The sequence below is a fragment of the Eriocheir sinensis genome, chromosome 14, assembly GCF_024679095.1.
Source record: "Eriocheir sinensis breed Jianghai 21 chromosome 14, ASM2467909v1, whole genome shotgun sequence".
Lineage (NCBI taxonomy): Eukaryota > Metazoa > Arthropoda > Malacostraca > Decapoda > Varunidae > Eriocheir > Eriocheir sinensis.
In genome coordinates, this window is record NC_066522.1 from 21,465,618 (window position 1) to 21,480,671 (window position 15,054).

General features: G+C 42.9%; 1 protein-coding gene across 3 annotated transcripts in view; it reads left to right on the forward strand.

Moving 5' to 3' along the window:
- Window positions 1-11,284, forward strand: part of LOC126998628 (protein prune homolog 2-like) — a 56,444-nt gene extending 45,160 nt beyond the window's left edge. Inside the window, exons 2-13 of one of the 3 annotated variants that reach the window (XM_050860561.1) lie at window positions 1,156-1,172; window positions 4,043-4,214; window positions 5,037-5,199; window positions 5,415-5,597; window positions 6,090-6,314; window positions 6,905-7,026; window positions 7,389-7,528; window positions 7,898-8,003; window positions 8,595-8,707; window positions 8,912-9,010; window positions 9,229-9,268; window positions 10,691-11,277. In XM_050860561.1, the coding sequence (XP_050716518.1) occupies window positions 1,162-1,172; window positions 4,043-4,214; window positions 5,037-5,199; window positions 5,415-5,597; window positions 6,090-6,314; window positions 6,905-7,026; window positions 7,389-7,528; window positions 7,898-8,003; window positions 8,595-8,707; window positions 8,912-9,010; window positions 9,229-9,268 (1,374 nt within the window). In that variant the 5' untranslated portion in view covers window positions 1,156-1,161 and the 3' untranslated portion in view covers window positions 10,691-11,277. Of the gene's footprint in view, window positions 1-1,155; window positions 1,173-4,042; window positions 4,215-5,036; window positions 5,200-5,414; window positions 5,598-6,089; window positions 6,315-6,904; window positions 7,027-7,388; window positions 7,529-7,897; window positions 8,004-8,594; window positions 8,708-8,911; window positions 9,011-9,228; window positions 9,269-10,690 lie in introns of those variants that run through there. The other 2 variants (XM_050860563.1, XM_050860562.1) reach the window with 2 other exon arrangements.
- Window positions 11,285-15,054: the final 3,770 nt, after the last annotated feature.

The following is a 15,054-nucleotide window of genomic DNA, read 5'->3' on the forward strand; positions in this document are numbered from 1 at the left end:
TCTCTCTCTCTCTCTCTCTCTCTCTCTCTCTCTCTCTCTCTCTCTCTCTCTCTCTCTCTCTCTCTCTCTCTCTCTCTCTCTCTCTCTCTCTCTCTCTTTTCATCTCCTCTCATCTCTCTCTTCTCTATCTATCTCGTCTCTATCTATCTATCTATCTATCTATCTATTTATCTATCTATCTATCTATCTATCTATATATCTATTACCACCACGAATCCAAACCGTATCTTTCCATTAACTATTATTTTTTATCATCAGTCCGACAAGCTCCGACAGCTCAACGTCAATCTCCTCAACACAAGAATTACAGGAGGATTTTTTTCATCTCTACTCTCCTGTCAGTTACTCTCCGAAAGGTTAACCAGGAATAGGGCGAGAAAGAGCCTTGAAACAGAGCCCGCTGTGTGTGTGTGTGTGTGTGTGTGTGTGTGTGTCTGACCTGAACAACCCAATAACGCAGGGCAGGCGTGTGTGTGTGTGTGTGTGTGTGTGTGTGTGTGTGTGTGTGTGTGTGTGTGTGTGTGTGTGTGATGGGAACCCGACGTCCATTCACAGTCCATTGGAAACCGCTCATTCGTACACACACACACACACACACACACACACGCACACACCTGTCCAGTTTTAACCCATTACACTGCAGGACGCTTCACTTTCTACATACAACCCTCGCAAAACCACTACTTACAAAAGGAGCTAAAAACAAAACATATAAAAACGAGCACCAACACGCAATAGTCACCCCTTAAAATGTCACGCCCGCTTTCTATATACTGCGTGGATGAAGTCGAGGTTTCAGCGACGATACACTCACATTGTCAGGAGAGTTTACAGGATGTGACTTCGCAGATCCTAGATAACGGGATGACATTAACGGCGAAGGACAGACGAGTGTAAGCAAGATGGCTTCACTATGAACACATTTGCATGCGCCATAACGGGCTGGGGTCGACCATCAGGCCCTACCAAGAAAACGAACTGGTGCTATAGGCCGAAACGTTAAAACAAAAGCCGCTGGAAATGGAGTAGGGAATGGTGTCGGTGGTAGTAGTAGTAGTAGTAGTAGTAGTAGTAGCAATAGTAATAATGATAATGATAATAACAACTAATACAGAACACACCTTTAATATTTCTCTCTCTCTCTCTCTTTTCCAGGTGAACATGAACGAGATGTGAGTATACCAGAAGGGTCCCTGCAGTCCTTACACCTAACCTCCCTCTCCCCACCCCACCCTCTAGCGGGCATGCAGGTAATCCCACCAACCCCACCTCTCCCTGAACCCAAACTTTCCTGCTGAAACCCGACCGACTGAGAGGAAGGAGGGGACGGAATAGTAAGGAAGGAGAAAGGGATGAGAGAGGAATGGTTGGAAGGAAGGAACGGAGGGAAGGAAGAAATGGAGGGAGAGAGGGAGGGAGAGGAAAAAAGGAGGGAAGGAAGAAATAAGGAATGGAAGAAAGGAAGAAGGAGAGACGAGAGGAAAGAAAGAAGGAAAAAAAGAATGAGAAAAGAATGAGAGAGAGAGAGAGAGAGAGAGAGAGAGAGAGAGAGAGAGAGAGAGAGAGAGAGAGAGAGAGAGAGAGAGAGAGAGAGAGAGAGAGAGAGAGAGAGAGCGAGAGAGAGAGAGAGAGAGAGAGAGAGAGAGAGAGAGAGAGAGATAGAGAGAGAGAGAGAGAGAGAGAGAGAGAGAGAGAGAGAGAGAGAGAGAGAGAGAGAGAGAGAGAGAGAGAGAGAGAGAGAGAGAGAGAGAGAGAGAGAGAGAGAGAGAGAGAGAGAGAGAGAGAGAGAGAGAGAGAGAGAGAGAGAGAGAGAGAGAGAGAGAGAGAGAGAGAGAGAGAGAGAGAGAGAGAGAGAGAGAGAGAGAGAGAGAGAGAGAGAGAGAGAGAGAGAGAGAGAGAGAGAGAGAGAGAGAGAGAGAGAGAGAGAGAGAGAGAGAGAGAGAGAGAGAGAGAGAGAGAGAGAGAGAGAGAGAGAGAGAGAGAGAGAGAGAGAGAGAGAGAGAGAGAGAGAGAGAGAGAGAGAGAGAGAGAGAGAGAGAGAGAGAGAGAGAGAGAGAGAGAGAGAGAGAGAGAGAGAGAGAGAGAGAGAGAGAGAGAGAGAGAGAGAGAGAGAGAGAGAGAGAGAGAGAGAGAGAGAGAGAGAGAGAGAGAGAGAGAGAGAGAGAGAGAGAGAGAGAGAGAGAGAGAGAGAGAGAGAGAGAGAGAGAGAGAGAGAGAGAGAGAGAGAGAGAGAGAGAGAGAGAGAGAGAGAGAGAGAGAGAGAGAGAGAGAGAGAGAGAGAGAGAGAGAGAGAGAGAGAGAGAGAGAGAGAGAGAGAGAGAGAGAGAGAGAGAGAGAGAGAGAGAGAGAGAGAGAGAGAGAGAGAGAGTTTTTCCCTTGCACTCACCACCACCCTCCCCACCTCCTCCTCCTCTCCGCCAGGCAGTTTACACAGTACGACGTCTCTTTTGATGTTGGACGAGGCGTGAAGGGTCTCTGCCTCACTTCTCTACTAACACAGCGGCGGCACAGCGTTAAGGTTATACTCCCAAAGCTCCTCAGTTCTCAGCTTACCCCAACAGTATAGTGAACCCAGAATGCCCAGTGCGTTTTGGCGTTAAGGTCCCAACACCTATTTTTACCTCTCATATGTTACCTATAGCTAACTTATGAGAGGAAGAGGTAGGTGTTGGGACTGTGTGGCAGAGCAGACGGGAGGAAAGGACCCGCGGGAGCCAACGTCACAATGGGTTCACTATTGATGGAGCGTGCGTGGGCTGGTTGGTCTGAGAAAGCCCCTTGTCTTTACCCGAGATGCGCTGGGCCATACTCTTAACCATTCGTCGTCCAAGCACACATATTTAACAAGGCTTTCGTAGTGGTTGTGGGCATTTCCATCGGTAGTTTTAGGACCCTGGTGGTAGTCTGACCCTTCATCTGTGCCGTGAACCTAAGATGCCACTCCTAAAAACTCGACTGATCTCCTTTTTGCCCTTTGGAAGTAGTTGATGTGACAGGTGAGGCGTCTAACAGTGTATTCCATCCTGCTCCGGTAAACGTTCTAACTTCATCTCTCCACCTGGTCCTCTATCTGCCCTGACTTGCCCTCTTTCTTCGGTGCTATGTTATATATTAGACCCGATATTCATTTGACCGATTGTAGATTAAAAGACTTGCCTAAGGTAAAGTTATGAAGATATGATTCGATCCTCCTTTCAGTTTTTAGACCGTCGACTCCATTCTTTCTCTGACAGGGCCAAGGAAGCGTTACAAATGAGAGCGTGCTGCGACAAAAGCCCAGCCCGTCTGAAGTCAAATACAGACCTCCCCTCAAGCCTGCTCAATCGATGATCTCCTTTACGATATCCTATTGATCAGTTCCGTGAAGAAGCGAACACAGAAATAAGGTGATCAGTACTATATGAAGAGAACTCTGAGTAGGAGGAGATCTTAATCATAGCCTGAAACTACCCGACAGTCTGATCTCCTGCATGCTTGAATAACTGACTGATTTAAACGTACACAAAAGGCTTTATTAGTTACGAGAAGAAGGAAGATTATTAAAGGAACTGAGAGGCTGCCGAACACACAAAGCTGTCACGACATAATCTTTAATAATGACCGCGGTGCACGATTATCTTTCCAATTACCAGGAGTGTGTGTGTGTGTGTGTGTGTGTGTGTGTGTGTGTGTGTGTGTGTGTGTGTGTGTGTGTGTGTGTGTGTGTGTGTGTGTGTGTGTGTGTGTGTGTGTGTGTGTGTGTGTGTGTGTGTGTGTGTGTGTGTGTGTGTGTGTGTGTGTGTGTGTGTGTGTGTGTGTGTGTGTGTGTGTGTGTGTGTGTGTATATATATATATATATATATATATATATATATATATATCTATATATATATATATATATATATATATATATACGTATCTATGTATTAATCAATCTATCTACCTATCTGTCTATCTAATCCATCTATCATTATAAATTTATACCTATCCGCACGCGTATAACCTCCCTGTATTACACACTTCCTCTACGAATATTTACTCGGTGCTTTCCTCCTGCCCCTAGCTCGGCTGGAGAGGGTATTCCTGACCCAGCCAGTGAGGAGAGCATGGACGTGTCAGAGGCCAGTAACAGCAGCGGAACACTGGCCAACCACTCGCCGCTCTCCGACCACCTCGCCAGCAACATTTACTCCTACGAACACGGCGTGCGTGACCCTCTAAGGTTTCCAATGCAGGTGAGAATGAGGCGACCGACACACATGAAGAGGTTTCTTTCGCATGATTCACGTTCCTTGGGGGTGTTAGGGGGGAGAGGGGCTCGTAGCGGAGGGTGCCGGGTAGCGGTTCCCAAACTGAGTTGCGCTCACCCCTGGGGGGGCGTGAAATGATCACTGGAGGGACGTGAGAAAAAAAATGTGATGGCGGATTTTATATTAGTCTTATTAAATTTTTAAACACTTCGTTAGATGGTGTCATTTTGAGATTAACGTATGCTGTACGCTTCAGCGGAGTTAAGTTTGAAACTTACCCAGGCTCGGAGCACAGCCATCCAGCCTGCAGTTTTTATTTTCGTTTCTCTGTTTTTCTTTCGCTAAAGGAAGCAGCTCAAGGGCAAAAAAAAGTAATGAGGTAAAAAAAAAAAAAGCCTGCTAATCACTGCGCACATAAAAATCGTAACAAATGTACGAAATTTAAAGAAACTGACGAGACCTTAGTACTCCTTGAATCTTGGCGGGGGTGCGTGGACTCGGTCATGGCCCGGAAGGGGGCGTGGCCTGAAAAGTCTGGGAACCGCTGGCGTAGGGAAAGGGTTGGAGGTTGTATACTGCATGGTGTGTGCGTGTGCGTGTGTGTGTGTGTGTCTCTCTCTCTCTCTCTCTCTCTCTCTCTCTCTCTCTCTCTCTCTCTCTCTCTCTCTCTCTCTCTCTCTCACACACACACACACACAAACAAGCAGGCGCTGGTTGGAGCTTCAGCCAGAGGTATAAATTTTAGATGGCTCACGGAGCTTTGTCAATAGTGAGCCTAACAAAAGCGCATCTGATTACACATGACAGAACGGACGGCTCGTGGGCGCGGCGGTGGAGGGGGAGATTTCGCCGCCCTCGGGGCTGGGCGAGGCGGCTGCGGCGCCTGCCCGGGGACACAAGCCCACGCCCTTCAACCTGTCCCACCTCGAGTACACCTTGCCGGACACTGAAATATACGAGCCCGAAACAGGTAACGAATTGAACTAGTACAGATTTGATAAATCTGATTTTCGTTTAACAGAGGTTCGTCAAAGGGAGAATTTATGGTAATAATATTCTATAATTAAGCAGAAATGTTCTTGTGATAAAAGAGGTGCTAAGGAGCCACAATAAACATGGTCACAACTCTCAGCTCACCTGTAAGACTGGCAGGAAGGCAGCTTGACCCACTCCTCCCTCCCATAGTGGACTTCCCCAGTTCGCCAACTGCTCTGCGGTATCTGGCGGACCCCGGCGAGGACTGCGGCGGCGTACGGCTGGCCGAGCGGGAGGACACGACGCAGCCACCAGCCACCCCCACCGAGGAGGACCGGTCCCTGTACACGGCGGTGGTGTCGCCGCCCACCGGTCAGGTCACACTCAGGAAAGGTGAGTGGCAGGCCTCTCCTCCAGAGCCTGCAGGGTGACGGGACGACTCCAGTTAGGAAACTGTTTTGAATTACAAATATCAAAAGATTCTTTTCCTTATTTTTTCAGCATACTCAAGGGAGATTTTTCAAAACACAATCATTCCTTCCTATCACAATTAATTGAAATTTTCAGTATACAGCCATTATATGAAAGATGAACAGTCGTCAGAGTTTCCAACTTCAGAGATCATTGCATTACATAAGATGGATCCTTTCAAAACGGTTTTCCCTGGCAGTACAACATTCAGTAGTCGGTAATCAATGAAGAAGAACGTGTGCAGTGTATTGTATCTCCCCTTGCCAGTCTTAGCCCTCAGTGTTGCCGCCTAGAGCCGCCCCTTCCCACCCTCCATGCACTGCAGTAGCCGTCATGTGTAGAGCCGAGATCAATCACCGCCTCAAAACATGGCCGTGGTCCAACTATCCGCCCCCTCACCCCCGCCCCGCACAGAGCGACCCTCCAGCCTGGAAGTGAACCGCAAGAAGCGCCTCACCGTCACGGAGGAGCTGCTGACGGTGGCCGTGGACGACGACCAGCACTCCATCTCGTCCCTCAGCCAACATAGCGACGACGACGACGACGACGCTCAGATGCTGTCCCACGACGAGTTCACCGACATGCTCACGCCGGACGACATCGACACCCCCGACGAGCTGGAAGAGTCCATCATGGAGCGTAAGGGAAACACGCTTCTTGCCTCGCCCTTTGCCACACTCTGCCCCAGGGCCGCATCCAGGGACTTGGTGGCCTGTCCATCATCTGTCTGAAAGAAAGTCAAAACCCTTAGTCATGTTAAATGCTGAATATCACTCAGCATAATAAATTTGGCACTTCTGAAACATCTATTGCACCTGGAGCCATGCATGGACACCTTCCAACAATTATGCATCTAATTCATCGTAGTGATTACCCACAACTCCCTCCCTGCTTCTCCCCCTTCTCCCCCTCCTCCTCCTCCTCCTCTGGGTGCGGCCCTGTAGCCCTATCAAAAGACACTGGAGCAAGAACCTCTATTCATATCCTTTAGTGTTGCCTAGTCCTATATCGATAACTACCTCAAAACTGCCTGTACTAAAAATAAATCAGCAGTCTGAACTATTAAAATGTTAGACGACAGCCAGCGCAGACGTCCTCATTAGCTGTGTGTAGGCCGTATGGCTTCTTGTAGTCTGTTAATGTATAGCCTTGTGTAAAGGGTCAGCCTGAGTCATGAAGTCTCTCGGTTATGTATCTCAAACCATCTTCCACCTCTCTTGCCCTGCCAGGTCTGGGCCCCCAGCCAAGGATAGATCCCCTGCCGGAGTACACCGCCACCCAGGAGACCACCGAGGAAAGGTCGTGGCGCTCAGTCGTCATATCGGGCATCGAGAGGAGAATTGATATGAAGGTATGAGCGAACGGTGATGGCGCGTCGTCGGCGGCGGCGGCGGCGGTGGTGACAGTGATGAAGGATGAGGGAAAGAGTAGCTACTCTTTCTCTTACCCTTGATAGTGATGACATCCCGCCGCTTTTAGTTTCCATGGAGAGCCGATACTCAGCACAGAGCTTAGCGACTATCAGTCACGGCAACAGTGACAAACTGCAGTGTATTCGCATGACGTGTTCATGACCATCAAAATTTAATAAATGACTACCGGAGGAATTTGTAAGCTACTTCAAATATTCTAGTGTGTGTGTGTGTGTGTGTGTGTGTGTGTGTGTGTGTGTGTGTGTGTGTGTGTGTATTTCTTTTCTTTTTACTCGCACAGGTAATTGAGCCGTACAAGAAAGTGCTAAGTCACGGGGGCTACCTGTCGGGCAGCAACGAAGCTATCATAGTGTTCTCCGCCTGCTTCCTCCCTGATCGGTCACGGAAAGATTACGATTACGTCATGGATAACCTCTTCATGTGAGTATCAGAAATCGTGATCAAAATAGGCCAAAAGAGGGTTACTAAGGGTATGTTAAGATACTTATAATACTGCAAAAGAGATATTAGGACCAACAGCAATGGGTAACAGTCGAAAACATTAAGGTTTAAGGACAGGTTAAACTGGTTGACAAATTTGGAAGATATGAAGCAGTTGTGTAGATAAATTCCAACGCCACAGCTGTGATTTCCACTTCACTGTACTGTACCTTCACACGACCTCTGCGCATCACGAAAAAGGACGGCATGACTGCCAAGAATTTCACAAGAATTCATGTCAAATATGAATTCTTGATCATTCTTGCACGCCTCTCCAATTAAGCTCACACATTTCATCTGTCCCACTAGGTATGTTCTGACGACCCTGGACCAGCTCATCGCCGAAGACTACGTCCTCATCTACCTCCATGGGGCGACCACGAGGGGCAACATGCCGTCCTTCGCCTGGCTCAAGGTACGGCCATTCTTACATAAACCCTCAATCATGTACTGAGTGAGTATACTTGAGTAACACATTGATCTGTTATTGTTCCTCTTGCTATAATTTAAGTAGGAGTCACACTGGCATGCACCTTCCATTTCATAGAATAATAGCATCTCCATGTCCCTGCCTTAGGAAACCTGGGTGTCACACACTTGCCCTTTGAACCAGCAGGCTGCTAGGTTTTTACCCACCACAGACTCTGAGGCAAAATGACCGAGGTGAGCTGCGACATAACACGCAGCTATAGTGTATGCCTCTAACTTTACCTGCCTTACCCTACGACTTTATTGGCGTCGTAGGGTGCGCCCTTTGATTGATTCACCTGCCTCACTTTCCTTTTAGGGTGTGGTCGGCAATACTTAGTGATGCTTGGATGGGTGTGGCCCAGTGAACTATAATTACAGTCCATCACTAATCCATATCATATATTTCGTAGTTATTCTACTTTGTTTCAATGCATCCTCAACAAGCGTGTGGTGGAGATATGTGAGTGAGCATTCAAATAAGACTCTACCGTCCTCTGAAAGGCCATCCTCACCTTAACTCTGCGTGCCCCTACAGCGCTGCTACCAGATGATTGACCGGCGGCTCCGCAAGAACCTGCAGGGCCTCTACCTGGTGCACCCGACCTTCTGGGTGAAGACCGTGGTGGTGATGACGCGCCCCTTTGTCAGGTACTGCTGCAGGACAAAATAAGTCCAATCTTTTAGAAACCACCTTATCTAATAACATATTATAAAGTGTATTCCAACATAAAAATATACTCTACAACATATTTTGTAAATAGAATATATTATTGTTCTACATATACAAATTATCTGTGTTTGAATTATATTATAAATTATCTGTTTGAATTATATTATAAATTCCTCTTTCAGTGCTAAATTTGCTCGCAAGTTGAGATTTGTAAATAGTTTGAAAGAACTATCCAGCCTTATTCCAATGGACCAAGTGTGTATTCCAGACAGAGTCAAACAGTAAGTACTCTGTTACACAGACCCTCTTGTCTGGCTACAACAAATAAAAATGTTACAATGCATAAAGAGGAATGTCTGGCTCCACTTAAAAAGAAAAAATATTTGTTAATTATCCTATCATTATTATTCTATCTGAGACCAACTTAACCACCCAATGTATACAAATTACCAAAGCTCATATTGCCATACAACCATCTGAGTAACAATGTTGATTTCAGGTATGATGAGATCAGAGAAAGCTTGCTGGTGAAGGCATGAGTGAGTACACTGTCTGCAACACAAGTAGCCTACAGGTTTTTATAACTGTATAAAACATTATTCCTTTTTTTTTATCGAGGCAAAATTGCACTTGTCTTTAGAGGTTCCCTTTTTCCATGGAAAGTTTACTGTTAGTTGCATATACAATGGCTGAATAACACCACTGTATTTGGAATAAATGCCATGTGTGGAAAAAAATTAGCAGGAATCCACTTCATTAAGTTGAAGCAGGTTAGTTACCTGCTGAGCTCCCTAGCTCCTACCTCAGGCAGGGACAAACAGAACTGGCCAATACCATGGCGCATTTAGCTTGAAAGTTCCGAAGAATGTAGGGAGAGATAGGTTGAGGTAGGTATAAGCAGCAGACATTTGGGCAGAGTGGCTGCTAGGGGTCCAATGAGCTCCAAATGGCTTTGTTGTGGCTAAAGGACTGGACCGGGCATTTTCAGTTTTCTCTCAGCCTTTCCTTTAAAATATGCTTCTCAAGGCATGAAAATAACTAAGTTGCAGGCACAGGATTACAAGTAAAGAGATAATGTGTGGTAAGTCTTAATTTTTCAACATCAGCTGCCCAAGTAAACCACAAAAGCAGGTGTTATGATGCACAATACTTCAGAGATATTTTTTAACGCATTTTACAGAAGACTGAGACAAAGTGCTCAAAACACAAGAAAACATGCAATTATCAACTCTGTTTTTTTTTAATCCAGAGTCTACTCAAATGACTCAGATGAGACCATGCATGTATGCTTTATGGCAAGTAGACTACTTTGTAAACCTATTCTGTAAATCAATACATCAGATAAAATTACTATACATTAATAGTATTTTTCCCAATCTGTAGCTATATATGAAACTAATGAACATGGCATTGGTCCTGGATATTGTCATCCATTATGTGAAAATATATATAGGAAATAGCATGCATCCAAAACATGCTTGTGTTGCCTGTGAGGTGACCGATGTTAGCAAACTGACTTATCAGGACATTTCTTGATCTATTTAGCCGCTAGTTATCATTTTTTAAGTGGCATGACATGCCTATATCAGAGGCAAAAACATGAGTTAGTAAGTTTTGATTCGCATTACCTGGTAATTATTTCACATATGTGATACTATTCAGACATCATAAATATATTCAACCCATCAGCTAGCAGCAAACTTTCCAAGGAAAAACAGCACTCCTACAGCCAACTGTATTTTCTTCACCTCAATAAAAAAAAGATTATAGAGCTCATTCATCTGTACATAAAATGAATCCATAAAAAGTTTTAAAATAAAATATTATAAATAGTATTTTTTTATTCATAGCATTTGCTTTGTTCCTGAGAAACATTGCTTCCTGTCTGCAATATATGAATTCCTATAAATTTTACTTTCAGAAATTGCATAACTACAAAATCCATGATTCCCTCCTTGCAGACAGAGCATGAGCACAAACAAATCCAGTGTGCTGCCACCACCCTACCTAAGCCTGTGTGGGGGGCAGCAAGTACCTCTAGCCACCTGCCTTCAGTTAACCTCCAACAGGATTCACTACCCAAATGAAAGCTTTGTGTGTATACTCACCCACATACATGAATTCACCTATGGCAAATGAGATATATATAAAAGATATATATGTACACGTTATGCTTTTTGGATGGAGAAGGAACAACAGCTAAGTTGATCAAATAATTTGCATATCAGTTGTTGCTTACTTATTTTGTTAGGTGATCTGAGGTGTTTTCTGTCATGTCCTACAAGTAATATGATTAAGGGAATAGAAGCTTTCTCTGCACAAAGTGGACAGGGTGCACCCTGCTGAATGGTTGGCCTCAGGCTCAGAACTGTGCCTAGCTGGGGGTGTTGTGTGGTGCTTTACAAGTGTTGGTGAGGTGAAGGTGTGTCCAGGGAGAGAAAAATCAATTGTTGTTAACATTTGTTAGAGGGAAAGTTTCACTGTGGATACAATATGTCATGCCTATAATATATATATATATATATATATATATATATATATATATATATATATATATATATATATATATATATATATATATATATATATATATACTTGTTACTGGTAAAGAAATGTTTAGGTTCCTGTATTATATACATTATGTTAAGTGTACTGCAGATTAGGATGTTGATCACTGCACCCCATATAAATCAATGGCTTCATACCAACACTAACCAACGCAGCATATTTGTGAGTCAACAAGTCTGGGTGTTAAATTACATGTGTTATTATTAAACTATATATATATATATATATATATATATATATATATATATATATATATATATATATATATATATATATATATATATATATATATATATATATATATATATATATATATATATATATAAGAGGCATTTAGGACCAGAAGGTCATAAGTGCCACCTCAGAAATGGAGCTAAGCATACCATTCTCTTCCCCATATTTTTCTCTGTCCCGAGGTGGATTTAATGACTCGTTCTGGTCCCTTAATTGTTTCTCATTTTCCAAAATAAAAACATCTCTCATGGCCTTCTGGTCCTTGACACTTCATATATATATATATATATATATATATATATATATATATATATATATAGATATATATATATATATATATATATATATATATATATATATATATATATATATATATATACACACACACATATATATACTTGATATGGAGATTAGAAGTTCCTGTAGATAAGAGGCAAGTGATACTAAACTGAGATGTACTGGAGGTCCTCCGGCAGCCTATACATCCATGCTGGAGAAAATCTAAACAAGTTATCCCAAGTATACAATGAATGTATAAACCAAAGAAAATGTATGCATGCTTTGTGAATATGATTATAAACATATGCATTATATCGCATGTGTAATAGATGACATCATATACAGATCCCTGTAGCCTTTGTACTACTTAATGTAATGCTGGCCATTATTATAGACGCAGATGATAATCTGTCTCATTACAGTATTTTTTTATATCTTTTATTTACATTGGTTAATAATCAGCTTCTTTCATGACTATGGCAATAACCACAGTACTTTATATCATGACAAACATAACCATTACTTGATGGCTTCACAGTGCTATTTTTCATCTGATCAAAGCAGTACTTAGATGCATAATATAACATACTTGTAGGAAAAGTATATTTTGACATTCATCTGCTGCAACTAGATTTTCATTTGTATTCACTGCTGAAGGTTTAGATGTCAGGTCTCACACTAAACTGTCCCAATGTGCAGGAAAATAGATCATAGCTACATTAATTTTCTAGGTAAACCAAGAAGAACCATGTGAATTATTTTAGTTACTTTTACATACTCATTTCTTAAGACTGAAATAGTGTACAGTGTAAAGCCTTGTACATACACAGCATGTGACAGGAGTATTCACGAGACATATATAGAAATATATATACATATAAGTGAGTCATTGTGATCTTGCACATTGACCAAAATGTGTCGATGTTGAGTTAGTGTCTTGCTAGTCTTCCCCAGATAACATTAGCGTCACCTACCATTCCTTCCTACCTCTGCTTATTATCCATTACACAACATATCACATGCTGAGTTAAAACACTTCTGAAGCACCAAATAGATCAATATCCCATTTTGCATTCATTTGAAAGAAAACATTAAACCTGTATGCTTGAAAATTAAAATAGACAATACTATACTCTAGCATGTAATTCCATTGTATTATATATTTTTGAATAAGAACATAAATTGTGAAATACAAAATGATTAATTTCAAGAGATCCCAGCTGCCCTCTGAGACACAGCCATATCCAATAATGTGTGCCAACTTGCTGTGGTGAGTGGTTCAGCGTGGTTACTTTGAGCTGCCAGACGTGGGCTCCTTGCATTACTATGTACTATGCTTTTCAATTATGTTTGAAATTGCATATAATATTGATCTTGTTTTGTAATCCATGACTTGAAACACCATTACCTTTTTTTGCTATTTTCTTGCCATAAGGTACATAAACAATTTGTCAGTCATTTAGTTGTCTGAAATGCTTTTTTGTAAGCTCTGTATCTCTTTTAGTATGTTCTTATTTATATCATTGAATCTACAATATACAGTGTAAAAAATGTTTTCCTGATAAATGATAATTTGATTTGCTTCACAATAACAGTCTGGAGATCACTAGTTTAGTTAGCAGAGGTTCAGGTGGCCACTGTGAACACTGTCACTCTCTGCACCTAGGAAACTGTTATACATCCTTTCCCTCATATTCACTCCTACTCACTCTTGAGAAAATGAAAGGTATAGCTATTTTGCCACTTTGTGTTCCAGGTTCCTCTTGAATATTTGGAACAAACTATAGAAAAGCTATTGTGCCATACGTGTGTGATCAAAGTATCAATGGTACATTTTTTTTTTATTGCTATCTCATGAGAATAACAGCAAATACATTTTGTTGTGATACATTAGTATGTTAGAATTATATTTGCAAGATCACAAAGACTTGTCCGGTGCAGTGAAACTCTCAAGTGCCAGTGTGAGATGCATCCATCATGCCAAGACCTGCTGAGCATGTAAAGATGCAACTGTTCCAAGGTGAAAATAATAAAGTCACATGGCAAAACTCAATTATATTCAAATTGATCCTTTATGATACAATTAAATCATCATCATCATCATCAGCTGTTTAATGTCAGGTTTTCTATAATTTCTTATGAGGTTAGAAGGTAGTGGCAGTGGTGGTGGTGGTGGTGGTGGTGGCAGTGGTGGTGCAGGCAGTGGCTGTGACAGTGGTGGCTATGGTGGTGGTGATGCACTCCATAAGAGCTGGAAAGTTACTAAAATTTGATGGGAAAACTGTTCTGACCATGGTAAGGTGAGAATAATGAGGTTAGGTGAATTCTGCCTTCCCCAGCCATCCCATGGTCTTGTTAATCCCATAATTACAGGTGATGTGTTGGTGTTAATGAAGTCAGGTCATGCATTGAGATCAGGTGCAAGGCAGGTGAGTAAAACTACCCACCTGCTGCTGACGTGGGATATGACTGGATAAATTTGAAATAAAATTTTTTAGATATTTTGGTGTAGTGGTTTGTTCAGCTTAATCACCTACACACAAAAAGAAAACTAAAGGTTTAGGTGACCAAAAAACAAGCCCAGAACATTTCAGTCCAAGCCTTTCCAAGAAGGTTTAATCAAATATCCATGACCCCTCCCATCCATCAGCCACTTCTTGCCCCTGACCTAATGGCTGACAGGGACTTCAAGCTGAGCGGACCAAGGACCCTCTGCCCCTTAAAGGGAGTGGGCACTTGGAAAAATTCAGTTTTTGGGCCACACTGGTGGCACTGAGAAAAAGATACCAATGTACCCAAATTCCTTACATAACCAGGTGCTCCTGGGGTGAGGTTGTCGCGTCTGATCTCGGGCCTGCTGGTTCTCTGAGGTGGTGTGGGAGAGGTCTGGGTGGTTGTTTCCTGGGGCCTGACCGCCACTTAGGTAGTTTGGCAGTATTTTGCCTTCTAGCATGTCAAGGTCTGGGTGCAGGCATCATGGGGCCATATGCTCAAAAGCCAAAGGTTCCCTCACACCAGCTAGCGACCCCCAGACTGCTGAGGAGTGATGCTCAAACAAGAACATTCACACAATCACTTTGGAAGGCTTGCCTATGTATAGGATTTTAAGGATGGTTGGCACCAGCCTTCAGCTACTTCATTTAGCCAAAGGGAGGCTTATGAGATGTATAAAGCATTCTTGCTATTGCTAACCTTAATAATGTGGAGGCTGTCAGACTCCTTTATGTTTTAATATGTTAATGAT